At 53.1% G+C, this 13,274-nt stretch overlaps 3 protein-coding genes across 3 annotated transcripts; 2 read left to right on the forward strand and 1 right to left on the reverse strand.

Moving 5' to 3' along the window:
* Positions 1–2,555: 2,555 nt before the first annotated feature.
* On the forward strand, positions 2,556–3,959 carry N0V96_004040 (uncharacterized protein; the record flags this gene model as incomplete). Its single annotated transcript, XM_065757006.1, has 1 exon — positions 2,556–3,959. One exon carries the CDS (start codon positions 2,556–2,558, stop codon positions 3,957–3,959), a length of 1,404 nt encoding a protein of 467 aa, XP_065614219.1.
* Positions 3,960–6,818: 2,859 nt separating this feature from the next.
* On the reverse strand, positions 6,819–7,931 carry N0V96_004041 (uncharacterized protein; the record flags this gene model as incomplete). The annotated part of the gene is made up of 4 exons (XM_053188108.1): positions 6,819–7,282; positions 7,340–7,658; positions 7,779–7,797; positions 7,891–7,931. 4 exons carry the CDS (start codon positions 7,929–7,931, stop codon positions 6,819–6,821), a joined length of 843 nt encoding a protein of 280 aa, XP_053054070.1.
* Positions 7,932–11,486: 3,555 nt separating this feature from the next.
* N0V96_004042 (uncharacterized protein) lies at positions 11,487–12,754 on the forward strand (the record flags this gene model as incomplete). The annotated part of the gene is made up of 2 exons (XM_053188109.1): positions 11,487–11,545; positions 12,190–12,754. The coding sequence occupies 2 exons, from the start codon at positions 11,487–11,489 to the stop codon at positions 12,752–12,754; spliced, it is 624 nt and encodes a 207-aa protein (XP_053054071.1).
* Positions 12,755–13,274: the final 520 nt, after the last annotated feature.

The raw sequence follows: 13,274 nt of genomic DNA on the forward strand, positions 1-13,274 counted from the left end.
TTACGAGCTGATACCGCACCCAGCGGCTTGTTGCATTTCGGTAACAGTCACCGCCCGTCCTGCTCAGCTCCTGCTAGCTGGTACCGGAGAGAGGAATGGGGAGGCACGGAGGGTGCGGGGGATAAGGTCTTGGATGCGAGCTCAATCGCTGATAAGAGACCACCAACCAACCACAAGCGAGGGCTGACAGCTTTGACGATAAAGCTCCTCCAAAGTAATCCCACGCGACTTTACCAGAACCAGCAAAACCTACAGGATATCACCTGGAGCTTCATCTACCCCTGTCTTGTCGAGCTGCTGCTGCTGCTGCTGCTGCGTCTTGACGGGCTGTTGCCATTCGCGAATTTCTGAGCGCCAACCTCTAAAGGCATTCACGAAGGCTACCTATAGTCAGGACTGAGAGAAAGTCGTTGTAACAACTACTCCTATGGCGCCGCGTATACTCTCAAAAGTACTTGCTTGCGAGTAAGGTAACTTGCTTAGGGGAACGTTCCCGTCAAAAGACTTGTTCGCCCAAATTACACGTTTACTTCGGGTCATTACGAACCTACGCTAGTCTTAGGATACGGCGAGCTCGCACGGGTCCGAGATTTCTTGAAGTCGGCGGAAATGGCCCGCAGCGCCGCAGCAGCAGCCACTCAAGCCTGCCTTCTGTCGTGCGACCTACAGACTCATAATTCTCTAGCGGGTGACTGGTAGCAACCTAGCGAGGAGAGAACCCGAGACAAGTTCGAGAAGCACTCCTTTTGTGCCTGTCACATGCATGCTGGAATTTTTCCTCTTTAATTTTTTCTCTTCGATTTTGTTGACTTACCACTAGTGTGGTATCCTCGCCCAACCGTCCATCAGCCTCCTGATCTGCCGCTCGCTCCCTGTCTTCCGAGACATGGCGGTCAATCAAGAGTACGTCTAGTCGGAGACACCGACTTTGTCTGCGACTGCTGTCGTAACCTCGAAGCCGCAACACTGTCACTGCCCTCCAACCCAAGCTTCTTCAGGGATGACGACACTCGATTGCAAGTCTAAGAAACCCAGTAAGCTCTCGATTGGATTACTGTGCCTCGTCAGCGTCCCGATGCACGCAGGACACAGTCCGAACCGGTCTTTCCACACCGCCGGCCTCCTATTCGACTTACGGCGTCTCGTTCTCAAGGGACAGGATATCCCCGACAGTGTCGAAATCCGAACGAGGTCCGCTGTCCCTAGTCGCAGTATGACCTCTAGACTCCATCATGTGGACGACAGATGAACCATAGGCCCACTGCTCACCACGCTTTGTGAACCGTACCTGACTCGGCGCCTCGAAAACGGTCGATTTCCTGCTTCCGGAGTCTCCTTTGCCAAAACCAGAACCAGCCCATGGCTTCTACAGACTGCACCCACTTCTAGGGCAGAATGGCACCCTACTGACGTCTTCGCTTTAACCTATAGTCAGTGTAGAAATTTCTAACTCACCGCTAGGAATACTTGTTTCCGTGGTCTGAACGACGACGGGTCAGTCATTCCTTGCCTCCCAAGGGGTAGCCGGAACTGCTCCAGCCGCAACAGCCGGCTGTCAATCCTGCATGAGGCCTCAGTGGAAGCATCTCCATTGTCTTTGCACCCGAGTCGGCGGTCCGCTGCCATCTTAACATTTGGCAACTCGATTCGACTTGAAAACCATCCCGGATCTCCTTTGCCCTGGGTCGTCTGAATTCGGCATCGTCCAATCAAAGCCCACCATCTTCTAGATCCCAAACAAACTTGTCACAAGTGCTCGTTGATCAGCCCCTCGAGGCGTAGCGCACAGACCTTCGAGATGGGTATTTGCTGCCAAGCTGTATAGAAACTCAACTGCTTCGACTGCTTCAAGCCTTGGATGAGTGATGATGGCTTTTGGACCAGTGGCACCGGTCAAGTAAACGAGATGGTGGGTATATTCCAAAAGACGCTTCGCCTGACTGGGTCGGAGCGAAGAAATTGTCTGCAAGGGACGCACCTCCAGGTTTCTAGACCAAATGAATTGGCACAGCCTCCAGAGTTTCAGCCTCCGACCTTGACCGAACTTGGCGACCTCTCCACGCAGCCCGTAGCCGGGCCGTTCACACATAGCGGTCGTCATATCCTTCTCGGCCGGCCCCCCGGAAGTCTGAGCACCTCGCGTTAACTTGCCCTTAGCCTATTGATCTGTTCAAGATCCGACCACAATGCTCTGACCCTCTCTCGCCAGCTTACCGTGCTTGTGTTGGCGGACTGGCGAATTGGCGTTACAAGGGCCATGTTTCTAATCTGGCCAAGGGAAAGTTTCCTGAAATCGCCTCGCGTTTCCCTAAAGGCCTTCTCCACGTCCGATCATTCACGGCTACGCATCCCCAGAGTTGCGTCCCGACGCGCCCCCCCAGACGTGCCCGCCGTCATGGACCATATCTAATTGACCTCTCTGCTTGTTTTCTTTTTTGCGTTCAGTTTTCCTCTGGCAGACCATTGCTCAGTAGCAGTACCTTTATCTTCAACTGTTCGAGTTGCTGTGCCATTCGTTCTCGTTTTTGTTTGTTCTTGTATACCTTTTCCGAGCTATGGCGTTGACTGTGAAGCAACTCAATGCGGATGCTTCATTCCTCCTCACCTTCGAGCCCATTGTGCCCGAGTCACTTCCCGGCATTGCTCCAAGGCCGTTTAGAATTTTGATGGATCCATGGATCACGGGGCCTTCCACCATATTCCACTCGATCCTCTCAACCGCAACACACAAGGAGTGCCCATGCGTGTGTTCCCTACAGCACCTCCCGGAGCCCGACCTCGTCATCATCAGCCAGCACAAGAGCGACCACTGCAATGAGGCGACGCTTCGCCAGCTCCCGGCCAGCGGCACGAGGACGCTGATATTGGCGGAGCCGGCGGCGGCCAAGGTGATCCGGAGCTGGAAGTATTTCGACAAGGATAAGGTCTTTGCGATTCCGCGGTGGGAGGATCCGCAGGCCACGGGGAAGCAGACAGTCATCCGGGTGAAGGTGCCCCCCTTCTTCCCGGGCGGCGAGCCGGGTGAGGTCACAGTCGCCTTTATCCCACAGCGAAGGGACTTTAAAGGCCTGCACGCCGCCATTGGCATCACGTACCGTCCGCCGCCGACGTGGCCGCGGTTCCCTCACCTCATGACGCCCCCTCGGACGCCAGTCTCACTGCGGACTGCGGCCAGCGCCTCGTCTCTCAGATTGGGATCTGGATCTCACCACCAAAAGACAAAGAACTCGTCCGCCTACCTCAGCCTGCCGACACCGCCTGAGACACCACCCAGCAGCCGGTCCCTGCGCTCCGTACGCTCCGCCACGTCCATCAGCCCGGACACCCGCGACCGACGAGCCGTCTCGGTCATCTTTTCGCCCCACGGCATCTCGTACCGCTGCCTGGAGAAGTACGCCCACACGCACTTGAAGGCCGAGGCCGCGCTGCCGCTGACGGCGCTCCTGCACTGTTTCGATACCGTATCGAACCCCTGGTGGCTCGGCGGGAACATTTCGGCGGGCATGCCGGCGGGCCAGGAGACTGCAGCCGCGCTCGGGGCCAGGGCGTGGGTTAGCACACACGACGGCGATAAGGATGTTAGGGGGTTGGTGACGAAGATGTTGCGGACGAAGAAGTATACCCAGAAGCAGGTTACTCATTCTTCTCATTCTTCTTCTGGCGGGAGAAAGCGCGGCGACAGGTTGGATCGCGAGAGGGCTAGCGACCAGGACAAGAGGGACAAGGCCAAGGGGTCCAAGAGCACCGATGTTCTTGTCCTCGGCGTCGGCGAGGAGGTCGCCATGACAAGGGAAGGCGTGTGGAACATCGAGCCAGGTGCGAGGGTTCTCTCCTCCCCACCACCGTCGTCTTCGTCGTCGTTGTCCAAGGTACCAGAGATCGGAAAGAGGTTAAAGGGGCGGGCGAGGGGACGGGGCTTACCGCCGGTTGATACCACGGCTAAATATGGGCCCCGTTGATGAAAAGACGGGATACCCGTGACCCCAGTTGCGGAGACCGGGGCGGAGTTGCAGGTTTTATGTCTTCTCCTTCTCCCGGGTCAAACCCGGGATGTGTCTTCCGTATGTGTTGGGGCCACGGAGACTTACTTTCCTTTTTTTTTTCATTTTTTTTTTTCATTTGTAGTATGGGGAAGCGAAGCGGGACATGGAAAAAGGAGATATACCCACCCTTTCTTTGGAAAGGAGATACCATCACAGGTATATAATTAACAAGTTATTAATGAGATGTAAATAGGAGAAGATGGATAATCAAAGGGGTTCTGGGGTCAAGCGGGATTTTGGGTTAGGCGCTTAGGGGGCATGCTCGCCCAGGACGGCGAGATGTCTTCTTTTGGTGTTGGGGATGATGGGGGGCCAAACAGAGCTCTTGAGTATGAGCTATGGAGAGGGATAGCCACTTGAGAGACACAGAATCAATACGAGTAATATATGTGGCTATTTCATATGATTCCCTCTTGTCATAACGATGACAGTACTCTCGTGTGTGTGATACCCATCTCAACGAGTGACCATACCACAAAGCCTGGAGTAAAAAATGCGTGCAGCTCTCCTTTAGACTGAATGAACAACTCATATGTATCAGAAAGAGAAATCAACGGAGATGCCAATAAATTTGGAAAGCTTACCCTACAATAGAGTTAAATCGTCACACACCATTGAAATAACCTATCTAGTACAAGGCTTGTCTCTCAGTAAGTAGATGCAGACCTGCTGCGATGGCATCATATGGAAAGTGGACACAGATTCGCCTACAAGACCTGCTAAGAATACCAGCTGTAGCTCAAGCAAGTATTGATGGGGTGCCTCACTGTGACAGCATTCTTCTTGCAATAGCACTAGACTTGCTGAGAGATATGAGCATGTTATAACGTCTGGTCTTGTTGCTATAAATGTAGAATTTGAGGTGGAAATAGAGACCTACATATGTTTATTGATTGTAATTAGCCTCGAATATCAAGGGGACATGTGTATTGTAGACTATAGAAGAAATCTTGACTAAATACCTAGCGGACGGGAATCTCTTGTATCCTGTATGGCAAGTCTAACCCCTATAAGGAGCGCTGCCGCTATACGAGGAATACAATTTATAATATAGCCAACGAAGTTGCATTGGTCAGATCCCTTAATCCTCTTAGGCTGCTGATTGTGGTTCGCTCTTTCTCTAATAGTTTATAGCTGACGATTTATAGCTGACAATGTAAGTCCCCAATATCTATCAGATATTGCACTATAAAAGAGACGCATGTCGCACATGTGACACAGTCATAGAGCCGGAACCGAGAATGTGGACTGGAACATCCACGACCGCTTAAGCAAGATCAAACTCCTCCGATGATAGCTATATAGCTGAAGACCCAACTTTTACTGGTTGATGTAAACTGCCAAGGTGCTATAAGAACTACGTGCCGGTCTCGTACTCACATGCGTTCAGCACACAAACTACTGTGTGAACCCCACTCCCTCTTCCATCTAACGCCCTAACTACGACTAAAGATACAACGTTGATGAATACGGAGAAGACTAGGCATGAAGTCTGATGGAAAAGCAGGAAGTAAAAAAAAAAGAAACTCTTGGTCTTGGGGTTGTATGTGTGTATATGTGTTCATCGCAGCAGCTCTGCGCCCACTTAAGGTTAAGCAACACCGCTACCGGCTCTGCCTCTGATCGCTGCTGCCGGCTGCTACGGCTCCCACCCCACCTTTGCACCTCGTGCTTACTCTTTCTAAAAAGAGAATACTGGAGTTCAGAAAGAGTTTCACAAGTAAATTTATATGATTGGGGGTTTTGTAGTTCGCGGTGTTGATTTGAGTCCATCTACCATTGCCCCATAAGGAGGGGGGGGGGGGGAAGTAATTCACGTTGAAGTAGCTTTTGGTCTAGCACGTAATCCTTTTCTCCGTCTCAGCTTCCAAGAATCCGTTTGACCTTGATCTAAAGGAAAGTCAAGCGCAAAAAAAAAGAAGGTGTTGCTGGAAGCAGTTCGGCATATCAAAAACTTGAGAGAACGCAGATGTAGTTCGCCCTAATAATTGCCTGAAAGAGGTGCTAAAGTTACTTGTCCAACATAAGGCAATTGTTTTCTCTTTGTCGGACGCGGAGTCCTGAATAGTCTTGTCCCAGGCAGTAGTTGAAAGAAAAGAAAAGAAAAAGGGTCTCTAGAAGCATTCTGCTTCTTAGGTCAGACTCCCAACTTCTGGCGTTCTTGACATGCTGAAATGTCAACACATATATAAGAGATCGAATCGAATCTAGTCTAGGGACAGATTGCCAGCTCAAGTACGACTGACCTCGTACAATAGCGAACACGTAGATCTCTTCGACAATGATCAAGGCCCGATACTACTATTCATCCGCCCAGCCACCAAGGAGGCTTCTTCCAGGAGGGTAGCCGATGACCATAAGGGAGAGAATTTGCACATGGAGCGAAGCGGTGGTGATTATAATGCTCGTGAAGAAATTTCAATGCAATGCCCAACATCTTGCTCGAGGCACTGCCATGATTTCCACCTTAGATGATTTCCATATCATGCCTTCAATCCTGAGTTCCACCCCTTGTGAGTAGAGTGCCAAATCCAGACCATAGACCTCTCCATTACCTGCACCCATTCACCCGGGGTATCTAATGTTCCCACCTGAACAAAACATCTTCTTCTTTTCTCTCTTCTTAAATCATGGAGACATCATCTCTCTCCCAGCCCAACCTCGCCGGCTTGACCGTGTGGATAGCTTCCCTATGTGACGTGGCCCAATAGTACATTCGGGCCATCCCACTCCTTGCGTCTTGCAACCCACACCTAGACTCTCTTTTTGTCAGACCTACTTGAGCTGCTTGAGAATCTCCGTCAGGAAGTCCTCAAAGCTGAGGGTGATGTAGCCGTCTCTGTCGTCATCGTACTTCTTGAACACGTCCGTCATGCGCTTCAAGGAAATGCAAGCCTGGACGAAGAGATCGAAGGACATGACACCTTCTCCGCGCTTGTCGTATGTCCGGAAGAGAAGCTCGACAAAACCGGGGCTGAGGCGGTAGCGGAAAGCGACAAGGGCGTTGGTGAACTCGCCGAGGGAAATGTTTCCAGATCGGTCGGCGTCGAATCGGTCAAACAGAGTGCGCCACGACGCAAGGAAGGACCAGAGACCGCAAAATTCGGCGAATCCAATAGTACCACTGCGGTCGGAATCGAACATGCGGATCATCATGCGAACTGTCTGGGGATCGAAAGCAGTCCAGTCACCATTGACGAGGGCAGTTGACAGCTCCCGCTCGGACAGCTGGCCAGTGCCTATAGACAGTCATTAGTTGGCGGATGTTGCAAAAGGACGCCGGTGGCATCACTCACCATCCTTATCGACCGCTCGGAATAGGGGGAGCAGTGTTGGGTCTGCGCCGTCTGCACTCATATCAGGAGCGGGAGAGGGAGGCGGCCGGGAGTTGGGAGGTGGCCGGGGCTGAGCGTTCGGGCGGGGGTTGCCCGTCGGGGGAGGAGAGCTGACGCCGTACATGTTGGGGCTAGGTCGGCGATGGTCGTTCCGAGGATCGGGACGGTGGTACTCGTCGCGAGGGACGGCTGGAAGCTTGTTTTCGTAGCGAGGCTGAGAGTGTTGCTGAGGATGCTGCTGGGAAGGCTGCTGGGAAGGTGCCGGGGCAGCGCCGCCCTTCTATGATGGAACCGTTAGTTTATCTGCAAGATGCGCGATCCAGGGGGGTGGACGGGTGCCGATGGGATGAATGGAGTAGAAATGCCGTCAGGTGACCGGAGGCCGAGGGCGCAAACGTACCTGTTCGGGTTCCGCGAACCTAGGAGGGGGTTAGCATGGCGGGGTAAAGAAGGAGATTGGGTATTAAGGGGATGGACAATGGGCTAGGTGAATGGTATATTGTGCAACGTACCTTGGAAGTTCATCGGGGTTGTAGGGTCTGTTGTACGCCATTGCGAAAATTGGTGCGGATTCGGAGCAAGCAAAAGTTCAAGAGAAGAAAGAGAAGGGTCTTTGGAGGCAAGACTGGATTGAGGCTCCTGGGGTATATGAAGCTGGCGAGGTGGGGGGAGGGATTACTGTGGGCAGAGAGAATAGAGGGGAGCCGCAGTAGCTGTATGTTAAAGCCAAGAGAGAATGGAACCTGGAAGCAAGCAGGGGAGCGGAACCGCGACTCAACGTCAGGCGGCAGTCGGCACGCTAGTCAAGAGGTAGGGCTGGGTGGCCGGTGGGTTAGGCTGCGGCGAAGGAGAACAAAGTGCCAATCGGGCCTTGAGCTCAGTGACAAGAATGCAGAGATTGGTTTCAGCCGCACGCCGAAAGTGCAGTGAGGCTTGGGCTGAGTATGGGTGGTTGCTGATGTCCAAGGTAGTAGTTGCGGGTCGTAGGTTGACTTATGGTGGTGGTGATGACCGTGGTATGTAAGGCAAGGCTTTCTTTCTGCTTCTGTTCTTCAGTCTGGATGGAGGAGGGAGGGGAAGGGATACAGACAGGCAATAAATGACAGGTCGCGGAGATGACGAAGAGGGGGGAGGCTGTTATCTGGCCTTGTAAAACAAGACTGAACAGACATGCAAAGAGGTGGGAGCTCTCGGCAAACGGAAGACCGGACAGGACAGCTTCTCTTTTGGGGTGGCGCGGGATGGCACGAGCGGTGATGTGCAGGGAAGGTACGTGTATTATTGATGACGGGAGGTATTGGAAGAAGCCGAAGGCTCGGTGTGTGTATGAGTCGGGGCCTGGGTCACGTCACGAAACAGATTGAACAGAATTGGGTACAATGTGCAATGCGCAAGCGTTGTGGCGGTTTACGGCTTCGCGGTGCGCTTGAGAGATTGCGAATGGATAAAAAAAGGACACCATAGGCCAGCGGGAGTGCGGGAGACGGGATGAACAGGCGATGGTTTGCATAGTCAGCCTCTTGAGTGGATGTGTGCGAAATTGCATTTCTGGGGATTTGGGCTAAAAACAGAACAAGAACAAGCTCTACGCAGTACGTGATTTCTTTGCTCGCTTTTGGATTCTGATGCCTGTTTTTTGCTCCTTCCCTCTTACTTTTCTGTACCTGACTTCAAAAGGTACCTCCTGCCTTATCTTACCTTACGGATATCAGGCACCGGGGAAGGTACGGATACGGATACGCGAGGGCTGTCTGCCTCTTTCCCGATTCTGGTTCCATGTTAGGTTCTGTACGTATTGTTCTGTCTTCTTTCCTCATTTCTCGACTTCCTTCGACATTTTGCCATTCAGTCAGTCAATCATTAGAGTCACCCGTCAGAGTCATTGTCAGTCAAGTCAGTCACAGTCAGTGCCCAGCTCGGTTTCGTGGCCCCGCCACGTTCGCCTGCTGTTCCTGGTCCTGTGGCTATCGGGTGGATTTAAGCCAACGCCGCGCCGGGGGGCTAAGGGGGAGGATGCGAGCTATTGATTGAGAAAGGCAGACAGGACGGGAAGAATACCCATTGCAATCACAGACAACATTGAACACTGGACGTTTTAGACCTCAGAAAAAGATACGGGCAGGTCCGCGCAAATCCCGTCAGAAGAACAAACCCACAAGGGCTCTAGCGCGGGACAGCTCAGCGACATACGCGCTTAGCGTACGGATAATTCGTATCTTCAATACCGTTATTGCTAGTGTAGTTTGACTTAGCTTACCTGCCTCTGTCCTTTGTGTGGGTGATGACATGTGCGTGGGTGTACCACGGAGTACCTACTTACTTTTGTTCCCTGTATCCACTAAATGGCCCCAAGGGGTCTTTTCTTCGTCTCGGGACCGGGTACGTGATACGATCCAGATACAGATCGTGACGGGAGCCGCAGAAAGGGGTCCTGCGTAGTCCTGCACACTTTAAATTCGAGGCCGGAGCCTCCGTCTTTTCTTTCCTTTTCTTCTGTTCCTCCCCAATCATTGCAATTGCTCAGCGACCACGCTGCGCATCCCAAAGGCTTCAGCTTGATCATCAGACAGGTGCTGCCTCGGAATAGAGCCGGAGAGGCGCGGGATACGGGATACTCCGTACATTACGGATACTTGCCGTATGGAGTAAGTTTTGACAGGATTCAGGACCGGGAATGAATGTTGGACCATGCGTTAGAGGGGTACGTATACACATAATTGAGAGTACGGTACCTAAGGTATCTGAATGTCACTTATTCCTTACAACTCCGGGCTCCCACACACCACACACACACACACTTGAGGTGACGGGAAAGTCCTCTACACTACCGGGCCGGGCGGCATGACAACCATCTGAGATTGAGCTGGTGGTTGAGGTGTATCCCCATTTAAGCTTATTTCACCATGGCACGTTCACTCGCCAGCACCTGAGGTGAGATGATCTGGCCAGTTGGCAGGTGTCCGTTCCTCTTACCTTCCATTGGCTTCACACCAGTAATCACCTCACTCATCCGTGCCTACTGTTGTAGATTGATCTTGCATGTGGACAACATCCATGCGCCTCATCTCTAGGTCCTGCTTTGAGGCCCTCTCCTCGTCTTCGAATCATCGTGTAAGCGTGACCGTCCACAGTCAGCCCGTACCACCCTAACATCCTCCCCTTCCATTGAGTGAGAGTCTGCCCTGCCTGCCTGCCCCACCACAGCCCCGGCACCAATGCCCCTCCCCAGAACGCCGAGCCTCCAGCACGGGACGCCGGCAAGCGGGATTGCGTATGCTTTCCAGCTTTTTTGCAGATTCGCGGCCATCAACTCGACCTGCCCGTTCTTTCTCGAACACTTGGAACACGTCCGTCTCCCTCTCCAGTCTCCCATTCTTCCCCGCCTTCTCATTCCAACCAAAATCGTATGTACCGTGATCTCCTTCTCTTCAAGACCACACCCGCTTCACCTTACCCTACCTTACGAATACATAGGCCCGCCACTTTGACTTTTCCGCCTGGCCCGTTTTAGACCCTCCAGTCCCCTCCCCTTCTAGAACACTGCCTCTTCCTCTTCCTCTTGCTTCTCCTCCTCCTCCTCGTCATCTTCATCGTCCACCTCTCTTCATTACCCCTCAAACCTGATCTTTCACATTGTGTCCTGTCATGTCTATCTGTCTGTCTGCCTCCCTGCCTGTCTGTCTACCTATCTCCAACATGTGTACGCGCGGCTTCATGCGGCCCCCTCACACAACTCCCGCCTCGGCCCTTACGGTTTGCCGCTCTAGGGTGCCACCGGGCTTTCATGGCCTTCGGCCCTCACACACCTGGGCAAGTGCCCTGAGAGATCGATCCAAGCTGGATCGCCGAGCCGCCTCTACTGCTTCTCTATTATGTTTTGTGTGTCCAGGGCCCGAAGCGAGTTACACGGGAGTGGGACTGATTTGCTCGAAATTCCGTCAGGCTTTGGCATCGTGAACACCAGTCGTAACACGCTTCTCAGTGCACGTATCTACCTCGAATCCACGGTAGACAGCGACAACTGGACTGGCGTTTCTCATATCCCATCTCTTCGCCTCCCTCGCGTGGTACATCGTCTCAGACAGACTTCAAATCTACGACAGCCGGCATGGCCGACACCGACCTCTCCACCAACGGCAGCGGCGAGTTCTGGCTGTATGGTTATGGGTACGTTTTCGACCCTTCGAGATCACCCTCGATCCCTGCCGCTCTCCCTACCGGGCTGCGCTGTTCTTGTCCTCCAGCTCCTCCCGCCCTCCCGCATGGCGCACGCATCCCTGCCGTAGACAAGCCTCACACACGTCGGTGCTAACGTTACAAACCCCGTCCTCCAGGAGTCTGATATGGAAGCCTCCGCCGCACTTCGGTTAGCCTCACCTCGTCCACACCACACCCCCCTTCTCTCCTCCTCCTCCTCCTCCTCCTCCTCCTCCTCCTCCTCCTCCTCCTCCTTCGTCTCCTCCTGCCCCTTGCCGCTATCCGAGCCGTCGGCTGATCTGTGTCGTCCACCCCCACAGATAGAAGAATCCCTGGTTGGGTGACGGGATACGTCCGTCGCTTCTGGCAAGTTCGTCTCTCCCTTCCCTTCCCCGGGCGTACCGTCTCATCCAGCCCCGTGGGACACAAGGCCACCTTGCGTCCCTAGTGCCCGCTGCCACCAATGCTTATTTCCACTTCATGTCCTGCCTTATCCTCGCCTCCACTAGTCTCACTAACACCTCACGCAGGCAAGGTAATCATTTTGACGCTCAAAAGACTTTATGGCTGCTGCCATAGGCTGTCACCTCAAGACGTTCTAACCTCTTCACCAGTCAAGACCACAGAGGCACACCCGAGGCTCCCGGCCGTGTCGTTACCCTCATTGAGCGTTCGTTCTGGGAGCAGTTAACCGACCACCACGACTCGGCACCCGAACGCGTCTGGGGTGTCGCCTACCGCATCAAGGCAGACAAGGTTGCCGAGGTCAAGGACTACCTTGACATTCGCGAGATCAACGGCTACACGATCCATTACGCCCCTTTCTACCCAGCTGATGGCTCCGAGCCAATCCGCACACTTGTGTACATTGGCACCCCAGACAATGACCAGTTTGTTGGCCCACAGGACCCTCAGGCCCTCGCCGCCCACATCCGCAAGAGCCGTGGCCCGAGTGGGCTGAACATCGACTACCTTCTTGGCCTTGAAGAAGCTCTCGACGGACTGAGCCCGGAGAGCGGCGACGTTCACATCACCGACCTCTCCAACCGAGTACGGTCCATCATGGCCGCCGAGGAGACATCGCAAGATGCGACGCAACCACCGTTGTCAGCCGTCGGCGGGACCTTCAAGCAAGAAACCAGTGTCAAGGAACAGGAGGAGACTGAAAAGACAGACTGAAGAGTTTTCTGCACATTCTTTCGCCTCTTCACTTTTTTTCTTTTCTTTCTCGAAGACCAAGTCTCTTGCCCCGTCCCCTTTTTATCTTTCCCTTTTGCTCGTGTTGCAACAACGCCTTGGAGTCATGTCAACCAACATTCTTGTTTCAGAACATTAAACACATGAAGACACAGTCAAGAGAGACAATCAGGCAGACAAGTAGTGTTAGACCACAAATTCGTTGGCGTCCACGACGAAACCGACAACACTCTGCATCATTCCCAAATACCAACCAATATCGCCCCCTCCACACTCCACAAGAATCACCGGAAAAGGAACCATCACCGCATGCGGAAAACACACCAAAACTTGGTGGCAGCAACCATATTGGGGCAACAAGAATGAAGATCAAGGACAGAAGCAGAAAACCATTCCATTTGAGAAGACTAGGCCGTTACCAACCCTTTTGACCGCGGGTTGGGGTTTTATTTTCCAGAGATCCAGTGCAACAGAAGAACCGGGTATTGTGTTGCAGCGAAGA

The sequence above is a fragment of the Colletotrichum fioriniae genome (genome assembly GCF_027942845.1).
Source record: "Colletotrichum fioriniae strain IMI 355084 chromosome Unknown scaffold_4, whole genome shotgun sequence".
Lineage (NCBI taxonomy): Eukaryota > Fungi > Ascomycota > Sordariomycetes > Glomerellales > Glomerellaceae > Colletotrichum > Colletotrichum fioriniae.